Source organism: Carcharodon carcharias, chromosome 15 (genome assembly GCF_017639515.1).
Source record: "Carcharodon carcharias isolate sCarCar2 chromosome 15, sCarCar2.pri, whole genome shotgun sequence".
In the NCBI taxonomy this organism is placed as follows: domain Eukaryota; kingdom Metazoa; phylum Chordata; class Chondrichthyes; order Lamniformes; family Lamnidae; genus Carcharodon; species Carcharodon carcharias.
The window spans coordinates 64,183,278-64,195,338 of NC_054481.1; the positions used below are offsets into that span (position 1 = coordinate 64,183,278).

Below are 12,061 nucleotides of genomic sequence, written 5' to 3' on the forward strand. Positions count from 1 at the left end.
ATTGGGGGCTGGTAGTGATGGAGCACTGCACTTTTATGGTGCCATCTTGTGGGTGAGAAGTCAGGTGGATGTAATTTGAAGAAGAAAAACTGAGTTGTTGATGTCCTGGCAAATACCTACCCCTGATTTAACATCACCAAATAAGAATGAATTGTGAGGAGAGACACAGAGTTAATGTTTCACCTGAAATGTTGACTCTTTTTCTCACTCCACAGATTTGCCTGCCCTGAGTATTTCCAACATGTTTCTGTTTTTATTTCAGATTTCCAGCATCCACAGTATTTTTCTTTTGGACACCAGCTAGCTGCTGCATGTCCTTTATTACATGTGTGACTAAAGTTCAGTGTTTCATCAAGTGTAAAGCGTTTTGGGATGTTCAGACATCACGAAGTATCTTTCATCTTCCTTTCTTTGTTTAATGAATATTGATTTGCTGTTTATTCCCTGTTTCACAGTGATCTGGATGACATTCAGAGTGACCAGCTCCACCTTGATATTTGGTGAGTTTGCTTCTCCAGCTGTTTATCATGTTCTGTTTCCATTTTCTGGTTTCTTTCTCTCCCTCTCATTCTCTCTCACTCTGTCTCTCTCAAACATTTTTTTCTCTCTCTACTTCTGTTTCTCCATCATCCTCTCTCACTCTCTATCTCTCTATATATCTGTCTCGTTCACCTTTGCAGAGATTGCTGTTCTAGCTGTAAGGAATGATTTCCTCAGTACTGACCCTCCGACAGTGCAGCACTGCCTCAGTACTGACCCTCCAACAGTGCAGCACTCCCTCAGTACTGACCCTCCGACAGTACAGCACTCCCTCAGTACTGACCCTCCGACAATGCAGCACTCCCTCAGTACTGACCCTCTGACTGTGCAGCACTCCCTCAGTACTGACCCTCTGACTGTGCAGCACTCCCTCAGTACTGATCCTCCAACAGTTCAGCACCTCCTCATTACTGACCCTCCTACAGTGCAGCACTCCCTCAGTACTGACCCCCTAACAGTGCAGCACTCCCTCAGTACTGACCCCATGACAATGCAGCACTCCCTCAGTACTGACCATCTGACAGTGCAGCACTCCCTCAGTTCTCACCCTCCGACAATGCAGCATTCCTTCAGTACTGACCCTCCGATGGTGCATCATTCTGAAATGATGCAGAACTGAGTTAAATGTCTGCTATTTTTTTCTGAATTCTGATTGTTTGGTGGCCAGGCTTGGCGATATCAGGGCACAGTGCCAGGCTGTGATGGGATTTGAGTCAGCCCCTAAACTCAGCATTGGGAGGCAAGTGGAAGAGAGCACCCCAGCATAGAGGACAGGAAGACTCTGCCTCAGGACTCACCTATAGGCACTCATTTACATGGCAAAGGGTATAGAACAGCTCCGTGTGCACGGTGCCAGTACAGAGCAGTCCCGTGTGCACGGTGCGAGTACAAAGCAGTCCTGTGTGCACGGTGCCAGTACAGAGCAGTCCCGTGTGCATGGTGCCAGTACAGAGCAGCTCCGTGTGCACGGTGCGAGTACAGAGCAGTCCCGTGTGCACGGTGCAAGTACAGAGCAGTCCCATGTGCACGGTGCCAGCACAGAGCAGCTCCGTGTGCACGGTGCAAGTACAGAGCAGTCCCGTGTGCACGGTGCAAGTACAGAGCAGTCCCATGTGCACGGTGCCAGTACAGAGCAGCTCCGTGTGCACGGTGCGAGTACAGAGCAGTCCCGTGTGCACGGTGCGAATACAGAGCAGTCCCATGTGCACGGTGCCAGTACAGAGCAGTCCCGTGTGCACGGTGCCAGTTCTTGTGTCTGTTCTTGCTGGGTTTATCCTTACACCCTTTTTTGAACAACAGTATATTATTTGTAATTCTCCATTCCTCTGTCACCACCCCTGTATTGAAGTAGGATTGGAAGATTCTGGCCAGTGCCTCTGAAATTTCAACCTTTACTTCCCTCAATATCCTTGGATGCATCCCATCTGATCCTAGTAATTTATCAACTTTAAGTACAGCAGCCTTCCTGATACTCCTCCTTATTAATTTTTAGCCCATCTAGTGTCTCAACTGCTTCCTCTCTCACAATGATGTTGGCAGCAGCATCTTTTCTGGTAGAGGCAGATGCAAGTTACTCATTCAGTACCTCAGCCATGTCCTCCACCTCTATATGGAGATTCCCTTTTGATCCCTAATTGACCCCAACCTTCCTTTTACTATCCTTTAACTATTTACATGCCTCTAGAGGAATTTTGGATTCCTTTTTATGTTAACTGCCAGTTTCTTCTCCTACTCTCTTTCTGCCTCTCTTTTTTTTCTTTTTTCACTTCCCTTCTGAACTTTCTATATTCAGCCTGGCTCTCACTTGTATTATCAATCTGACATCTGTATACACACCCTTTTTCTTCTTCATCTTATTCTCTATCTCTTTCACCATCCTGGGAACTCTGGCTTTGTGTGTTCACCTTTTCCCGCCATAGGAATGTACCTCAACTGTACCTGGACTATCTCCTTTTTAGAGGCAGCTGATTGTTCAGTTACAGTTTGCCTGCCAATCTCTGACTCCTGGGCCAGATCCATTCTCACCTCATTGAAATTGGCCCTCCTCCAATTAAGCATTTTTACTCTGGATTGCACCTAGTCCTTTTCCATTGCTAACCTAAACCTTAAGATACAATGATCATTGACCCTCTAAATGTTTTGTGACTGGCACTTGACCCACCTCATTTTCCAGAACTAGATCCAGCAGTGCCTCCTTCCTCATTGAGCTCCAAGCATACTGCTTTTTACACTGTTATTATCCTAATATATTAGGGTAATTCAAAGCCTTGTTATAGTTCCTGCATGTGTTGGTAATTTCCTTGCAGATTTGTTCCTCTATATCTTTCCCAATCGTTTGCAGCCTATGGAATACATCCAGCATCATGGTACCTCAATTGTTTCTTAGCTCTAACCAAATAGATTCTGTCCTTGACCCCTCTAGGACATCCTCTTTCTCCAACACCTGTATTATTCCCCTTAATCTACACTGCCAGCTTTCCTCCTTCCTTTCCTTCCTGACCACCCTTTATGGCATTAGTTCAGAGCAGCCCTGTGCGTACACGGAGCGAGCGCGGAGCAGCCCTGAGCGTACACGGAGCGAGCGCGGAGCAGCCCTGTGCGTACACGTTGCCAGTACAAATCAGCTGCCTTGATAAAAGCTGACATGAGGGGAATGGAGAAAAAATGTGCGATTAAAGGAGGGACTGTGAGGATACAGTCCAATCTCCCAAGCTTCTCTCACTCACTGTCACTAGCTGGCTTCCTGTGTCTCTCCAAGATGACTATGCTTCATGTGTGAGCACAGATTTGCTGGCAAGTTATTTGACAATGTGGGGCATCACAGCTGACCCCAATATTTGAACTGAAGGCCCCAGCATGGACCCAGAAAGTGAACCCTGGCACTCCCTCAACAACCCAGAGCCATCAGCGTCCACACATTCTAATGCGCTGTTGAGCATGCTCAATGCCACAGCCAATGTGCACTCACACAGAGCATTCACAGTCTGAGAGGCCTGTAAGTAAACATGGATAACTAACTATTGTCATTGTGTCACCTCCCAGGGACCATGATGATGAAGTCTCAGTGGTAGAGGCTTGCAAAACACTAAACCAGATCAGTGGGTTCAAAGGAATGGGAAGGTAAGTCAACATCCTGCTCAGATTGGTCCATCCAGTGTCCAATCAAACCCTCCCAGGGCATCAAAGCTACAGCTAACCTGTGGAGTATCTGCCCTGGGAGTACTTGATAGGACAGTATAGGCCAGGGGGGCTTTACTCTGTATCTAACGTGTGCTGTAACTTTCCTGGGTGTGTGTGTTTGATGGGGAGCTTTACTCTGTTTCTAACCCCATGCTATACCTCTCTTGGGAGTGTTTGATGGGGACAGTATAGAGGAAACTCTCCTAGCCAGAGAATTTTTGCTGCCTTTATTTGGGTTAATATTCATGCCCAGGGCTCAGTGTTTATTAGCCAAGATGAATTGGGATTTGATTGTTATTGCTGAATATAAAAATGCACTTGAATTAAAAAGGAATTGTTTAACTTAGGCTTAAAAGAACTTTTTATTCAGCTGTGTGTTGACAGCTTTCTAACTCCACCTTGCAGATTACCTCTCTTTTGTAAATGTCAGTGCTGTGACCAGCTTTACTGTTGCTAAGGAAAAGTCTCCAGATTTTCATCTAGAGACTGATAATCCCACTGCAGGGATAACAGGCAGTGCTGCGCTGCCCCTTCATGCCCCTTAACCCATCCACAATACTTGGTTACTCTGCTCTGATCCACTTAGCTGATTGTTATTCTGCTTGTGTAGATACTTCAAACAGATCGTGAAGTCAGCTCGAACCAACGGGACTACAGGATCACAGGAAGAAAACGATGATTTCCTCGGCTGCCTCGATATTCCAGTTGGTGTAAGTCTGACAGACAGAGCAGGGAACTGGGACAGCCTATCAGAACAGTGTTAAAACACCCCTCACTCGTCCCCAAACGCAGCCTCTACCATGAGTCCCAAACTGTATCCCAGATCCAGGCAGTACCTCAGACGGTTCCCTAGATCCTGGACTGTATCGCGTGCCCCAGGCCGTACCTCAGGACCTAGGAGCATAAGAAATAGGAGCAGGAGCAGAGCCTGTTCCACTATTCAATACAATCATAGCTGATCTATCTCCACTGGACTTCCCTGCCTCATCCCCATATCCTTTTATTCCCTGAGAGCTCAAAATGTATCAATTCAGTCTTGAATATACTCAGCAATGGAGCATCCACAACCCTCTGGGGTCGAGAATTACAAAGATTCACAACCCTTTGAGTGGAGAAATTTCTCTTCATCTCACTCCTAAATGATTGGCCCCTTATCCTGAGACTGTGTCCCTGTGTTTTAGATCCCCCAGCCAGGGGAAACAACCTCTCAGTGTCTACCCTGTCAAGCCTTTGTAGAACCTTGTAGGCTTCAATGAGATCACGTCTCATCCTTACTCCAGACAATATAGGCCTAATTTACTCAGCCACTCATCATTGGACAACCCACATCCCAGGAACCAATCGAATGAACCTTTGCTGTACTGCCTCCAAGGCAGGTATATCCTTCCTTAGATATGGAGAACAAAACTGTACACAGCACTCCAGGTGTGGTCTCACCAAAGCCCAATACAATTTCAGCAAGGCTTCCTTATTCCTGTGCTCCAATCTCCTTGCAATAAAGGCCAACATGCCATCCATCTTTCTAATTGCTTGCTGTGTCTACATACTAAATTTGTATGTTCTTTGTACAAGTACACCTAAGGTGCTCTGAATATTTAAAAGTTTTGTGTTTTTTAAAAAATATTCTGTTTTTCTATTATTACTACCAAAAGTGAATAACTTCACACTTCCCCACATTATACACCATCTGCCATCTTGTTGCCCATTCGCTTAACCTGTCTATATCTCTTTGCAGTCTCTTTGTGTCCTCCTCACAGCTTACATTTCCTCCTAAGCCTGCTATTGTCAGCAAACATAATACATTACTCTATGGCTCTTCATCTAAGTCATTAATATAGATTGTAATAGTTGAGTCTCCAGCACTGGTCCTTGTGGTGCTCAACTAGTCACAGCCTGCTAACTTGAAAATGCCCATTTATCCCTACTCTTTGCTTCCTGTCTGTTAATTAATCCTCTATCTATGCCAATATATCCTTCCCACTTCCTTGAGCCCTTATCTTGCATACTACCCTTTTGTATGGCACCTCACCAAATGCCTTTTTGGAAATCCAAGTATACTACATCGACTGATTATCCTATATCTACTTTACAAGTTACATCCTCAAAAAACTCTAATAAATTTGTCAAACACAATTTCTCTTTTGTCAAACTATGTTGACCTTGACTGGTCATACAATGATTTTCTAAATGCATTGCTAAAACTTTGTTAATAATAGATTCCAACATGTTCTTGATGGCTGATGTCAGGCTGACTGGCCTGTAGTTCCCTGTTTTCTCTCTCCCTTCTTCTTGAATTGCATTTACATTTGCTTATTTCCAATCTGTTCAGACCATTCAGAAATCTTGGGAATTTTGGAGAATCATAACCAGCGCATCAACTGTCTCTGCAAGCTACCTTTTTTAAAACCCTAGGATGCAAGCTATCAGGTCCTGGGGATTTGTCAGCAATTTTTCCCTTAAGTTTCTCCAGTACTTTTTTCCTCTGCTGCTATTAATTACCTTAAATTCCTCACTTATATTAGCCCCTTGGTTACTCTAATTCTGGTATGTAATTTGTGCCATTCACTCTGAAGATGGACACAAAATATTTGTTCAGCATCTCTGCCATTTCCTCATTTCCCATGATAATGTCTTTTGTCTCTGCCTATAAGATCATAAGAAATAGGAGTAGGAGTAGGCCATTCAGCCCATTGAGCCTGCTCCGCCATTCTATAAGACCATGGCTGATCTGGCTGTGACCTTAACTCCACTTTCCTGCCTATCCCCCATAACCCTTAACTCCCTTGTCAATAAAACTTACTTGAATAATTCAATGACCCAGCCTCCACTGCTCTCTATGGAAGAGAATTCCAAAGAGTAATGACCCTCTGAGAGAAGAAATTCCTCCTCATCCCCAACTTAAATGGGAGACCAATGTTTATTTTAGCTACTCTTCTTTTTATATACTGTAAAAAAAACCCTACAATCTGGTTTTATATTCCTGGTTAATTTACTTTCATATTCTAGCTTTTCCCTTTTTATCAATTCTTTTGTCACCCTTTGCAATCTGTTACAAATGGGGAGAAGTGATAGGATAACTTTCCCCCTTTTTCCTCATCTCTTGGTTGTTTGCAACAAGATGTGTATTCTAGAGGGAGTATTTTAAACCTTTTCGGCGTTGCAACTTTTAATAATAAGCAGATTTTCTGTTAAGTTCAAATCAGAAGAAAATTAAACATTTATTTACATAACGCCCCAAAATATAAATGCAGCAAAACACTCACTCCCCTTAACCACACACGCACACAAGTAAAGATGAATCTAGAGATGAAGCATGCATTTAGATTACTAACAGAATGATCAGAAGTAAATCACATGTTTAAAGCAGTCCTATAAGATGCCCGTGTTGCAGACCTGGATGGATTCTCTCTTGTGGTTCTTTTGAGATAAATGGAAGTTGGAAGTTTTTGGGATTCCAGACAAAGTTGTGGCTGAGTTTCTGTGGAGATGAATTTTTGCAGGTGAAGACAAATTAGCCTCTCTCTCACTGCCTGGTTTGACAAGTATGAGGCAGATTTCCTCTCTTCTTGTTGGAGGATGGTCCCTCTTGTGTCCTATTGATTTCCAGACTGCCTTGTCTCTGGCTGGTTCTTGGAGTAATAAGATTCATTATCAAAGCTTCTGTTGTCCACACAAATGATTAGAAGTTAGGAACCATTGCTACACAATCGGGGATGAATGGTGCCTGTTGACACCTGCTTGTGATAAATTGATTTCCCTGTACTTCTTTTTGTTCTACAAGCCCATTTTCCAGACTACCTTTGCCAATTTGATTTGTCCCGTCTACGTAAAATCAGAAGTCCCCCACAATTATTACTTTGCCTTTGTTATAAGCTCCAATTATTTCTTGCTAATGCTCTGTTCAACAATATAACTATTGTTAGGGGGCTTATAACCTACTTCAGCCAGAGTTTTCTGACCCTCATTATTCCTAATCGTCACCCATACTAATTCTCCCCCCGCCAATTTTCTAAGCCAAGATCCTTTCTCATTGCCACCCTTATGTTATCCTTTATTCCACCTCCTTTTCCATTCTGTCCGACTTTTCAAAATGCTTTATACCATGGAATATTTATTTCCCAACCTTGTTCACTTTGCGACAATGTGTCTGTAATGGCGATTAGATCGAAACCATTTATCTCTTTGTGCCACGAGTTCATCCTACCTTAGTTGAATGCATGAAGCATTCATAATAAAGAGACTTTAATTTTATCTTTTTCCTTCTATTCTATTATTACTAGTCAAACAGTCCACTTGGTCTGTATCCCAGGCCCAAGACTGTGACTCAGGATCCATCTCAGGCCCGAGCCTCCAGTTGGCTTGATTCATGATCTGAATATTTTCTCTTCCATTGTCAGGAGATTCCAGTTGGAGGGTTGGATAACTGGTTTAAACTGGATCCTCGATCAAGCTCTTCTCGAGTGCAAGGAGATTGTCACCTCATCCTGACACTGAGCATGTCACAGGTAATGGGCTGGACAGGAAGGGGCAGAGTCACAATAAGATATCCAATTTTACCTCAGTGTCAGAACATTTGCCTTGTGTCAGTGAGGTTTTGTCAAGTCTTAATAAGACCCTTAAGATCAACTAAGCCAAGATCCTGTCAGCTGTCAGTGAACAAGCTGCCCCATAGTTAGGACAGGAGCTCACATTGGAATATCACGTGAGAACCCACTGTCTGTCCTCACTCATTAAGCACAGCCACTTGGCTGAAGTACAAGATTGCCAGATTCTGCCAATGGAAATGTTCACCAAGAGTCAGAGGGGACCTGTGCCCCAGAGAAAGTCAGCACCTTCAAGGGAGGGGGGAGCCTGTACTAGAATGAGAGTCAGCACCTTCAGGTGAGGAGGGGACCTGTACCAGAGTGAGAGCCAGCACCTTCAGGAGAGGAGGGGTCCTATACCAGAATGAGACTCAGCACCTTCAGGAGAGGAGGGGTCCTATACCAGAATGAGACTCAGCACCTTCAGGAGATGAGGGGACCTGTGCCAGAGTGAGACTCAACACCTTCAGGAGGGGAGGGAACCTATATCCCAAGGAAAGTCAGCACCGTCAGGAGGAGAGGGGGCTGGTTAGAGTAGATAGGGAGAAACTGTTCCCACTTGAGAACAAGAGGGCACAGGTTTAAAGTGATTTGCAAAAGAAGCAAATGTGATGTGAGAAAAAAACGTTATTACACAATGAGTGGTTTGGGTCTGGAATGCACTGCCTGGAAGTGTGGTGGAGGCAGGTTCAACCGAGGCATTCAAGAGGGCATTAGATGATTATTTAAATAAAAACAATGTGCAGGGGTACTGGGAAAAGGCAAGAGGATGGCACTAAGTCATAATGCTCATTCAGACAGCAGGTGTAGACACGATGGGCCGAATGGCCTTCATCTGTGATTCTGAAGGTGCTGTCTTTCACTCTGGTACAGGTCCCCTCCTCTCCTGAAGGTGCTGACTCTCACTGTAGTGAGAGACCCTCCAGGAAAGGGAGGGTCCTGTACCCCAGAGAGAATCAGCACCTTTGGAGAGGAGGGGAGAGAAATTGAATAAACTCTGGGGGGTTTGGAGACTGCTGTCACTATTGCCTGGAAAAACTCAGCAGGTCTGGCAGCATCGGCGGAGAAGAAAAGAGTTGACGTTTCGAGTCCTCATGACCCTTCGACAGAGCTTGAGTTCGAGTCCAAGAAAGAGTTGAAATATAAGCTGGTTTAAGGTGTGTGTGTGGGGGGCGGAGAGAGAGAGAGAGAGAGAGAGAGAGAGAGAAGTGGAGTGGGGGTGTGGTTGTAGGGACAAACAAGCAGTGATAGAAGCAGATCATCAAAAGATGTCAACAACAATAGTACAAAAGAACACATAGGGGTTAAAGTTGGTGATATTATCTAAACGAATGTGCTAATTAAGAATGGATGGTTGGGCACTCAAGGTATAGCTCTAGTGGGGGTGGGGAGAGCATAAAAGATTTTTAAAAATTTTTTAAAAAATTTAAAAAAAAATTTTTTAAAAATGGAAATAGGTGGGAAAAGGAAAATCTTTATAATTTATTGGAAAAAAAAAGGAAGGGGGAAACAGAAAGGGGGTGGGGATGGGGGAGGGAGCTCACGACCTAAAGTTGTTGAATTCAATATTCAGTCCGGAAGGCTGTAAAGTGCCTAGTCGGAAGATGAGGTGTTGTTCCTCAAGTTTGCGTTGGGCTTCACTGGAACAATGCAGCAAGCCAAGGACAGACATGTGGGCAAGAGAGCAGGGTGGAGTGTTAAAATGGCAAGCGACAGGGAGGTTTGGGTCATTCTTGCGGACAGACCGCAGGTGTTCTGCAAAGCGGTCGCCCAGTTTACGTTTGGTCTCTCCAATGTAGAGGAGACCATATTGGGAGCAACGAATGCAGTAGACTAAGTTGGGGGAAATGCAAGTGAAATGCTGCTTCACTTGAAAGGAGTGTTTGGGTCCTTGGACGGTAAGGAGAGAGGAAGTGAAGGAGCAGGTGTTGCATCTTTTGCGTGGGCATGGGGTTGTGCCATAGGAGGGGTTTGAGGAGTAGGGGGTGATGGAGGAGTGGACCAGGGTGTCCCGGAGGGAGCGATCCCTACGGAATGCCGATAGGTGGGTGAAGGGAAGATGTGTTTGGTGGTGGCATCATGCTGGAGTTGGCGGAAATGGCGGAGGATGATCCTTTGAATGCGGAGGCTGGTGAGGTGATAAGTGAGGACAAGGGGGACCCTATCATGTTTCTGGGAGGGAGGAGAAGGCATGAGGGCGGATGCGCAGGAGATGGGCTGGACACGGTTGAGGGCCCTGTCAACGACCGTGGGTGGAAAACCTCGGTTAAGGAAGAAGGAGGACATGTCAGAGGAACTGTTTTTGAAGGTAGCATCATCAGAACAGATGCGATGGAGGCGAAGGAACTGAGAGAATGGGATGGAGTCCTTACAGAAAGCAGGGTGTGAGGAGCTGTAGTCAAGATAGCTGTGGGAGTCGGTGGGTTTGTAATGGATATTGGTGGACAGTCTATCACCAGAGGTTGAGACAGAGAGGTCAAGGAAGGGAAGGGAAGTGTCAGAGATGGACCACGTGAAAATGATGGAGGGGTGGAGATTGGAAGCAAAATTAATAAATTTTTCCAAGTCCTGACGAGAGCATGAAGCGGCACCGGAGAAAGAGTTGTGGAAGGGGGCCGGAGTAGGACTGCAACAAGGAATGTTCCACATACCCCATAAAGAGACAGGCATAGCTGGGGCCCATGCGGGTACCCATAGCCACACCTTTTATTTGGAGGAAGTGAGAGGAGTTGAAGGAGAAATTGTTCAGCGTGAGAACAAGTTCAGCCAGACGGAGGAGAGTAGTGGTGGATGGGGATTGTTCGGGCCTCTGTTCGAGGAAGAAGCTAAGGGCCCTCAGACCATCCTGGTGGGGGATGGAGGTGTAGAGGGATTGGACGTCCATGGTGAAGAGGAAGCGGTTGGGGCCAGGGAACTGGAAATTGTTGATGTGACGTAAGGTGTCAGAGGAATCACGGATGTAGGTGGGAAGGGACTGGACAAGGGGAGAGAGAAGGGAGTCAAGATAACGAGAAATGAGTTCTGTGGGGCAGGAGCAAGCTGAGACGATCAGTCTACCGGGGCAGTTCTATTTGTGGATTTTGGGTAGGAGATAGAAGCGGGCCGTCCAAGGTTGGGCGACTATCAGGTTGGAAGCTGTGGGAGGGAGATCCCCAGAGGAGATGAGGTCTTCTTCCGCCGTCTTCGTCTCCGGGCTCACTTCTTTGGGCAGGAGTCCTCTCCCAGTTCAACGGATCCATTTACCCATCTCCAATATTCTCCCTCCACCTGGACCCCTCCCTCTGGATTCTTACCTTCTCTTGATCTTTTCATTGAGAACTGTCGGCGCGACATTAGTCGTCTCAATTTCTCTGCTCCTCTCACCCATTCTAACCTGTCTCTCTCTGAACTTACTGCACTCCATTCTCTCAGGTCCAACCCTGACATTGTCATCAAACCCGCTGACAAGGGTGGTGCTGTTGTTGTCTGGCGCACTGACCTCTACCTCGCGGAGGCTGAGCGTCAACTCGCAGACACTTCCTCCTACCTCTCCCTGGACCATGACCCCACCACTGAACATCAAGCCATTGTTTCCAGGACTGTCACTGACCTCATCTCCTCTGGGGATCTCCCTCCCACAGCTTCCAACCTGATAGTCTCCCAACCTCGGACGGCCCGCTTCTATCTCCTACCCAAAATCCACAAAGAGAACTGCCCCGGTAGACCGATCGTCTCAGCTTGTTCCTGCCCCACAGAACTCATTTCTCGTTATCTTGACT

The 12,061-nt window shown here is 45.8% G+C and overlaps 1 protein-coding gene across 1 annotated transcript in view; it reads left to right on the plus strand.

Moving 5' to 3' along the window:
• Positions 1 to 12,061, plus strand: part of baiap3 (BAI1 associated protein 3) — a 69,342-nt gene that overhangs the window by 23,367 nt on the left and 33,914 nt on the right. The window contains exons 8-11 of the mRNA XM_041205972.1: positions 456 to 500; positions 3,583 to 3,660; positions 4,331 to 4,430; positions 8,118 to 8,225. Coding sequence (XP_041061906.1) covers positions 456 to 500; positions 3,583 to 3,660; positions 4,331 to 4,430; positions 8,118 to 8,225 — 331 coding nt within the window. The remainder of the gene's footprint in view (positions 1 to 455; positions 501 to 3,582; positions 3,661 to 4,330; positions 4,431 to 8,117; positions 8,226 to 12,061) is intronic.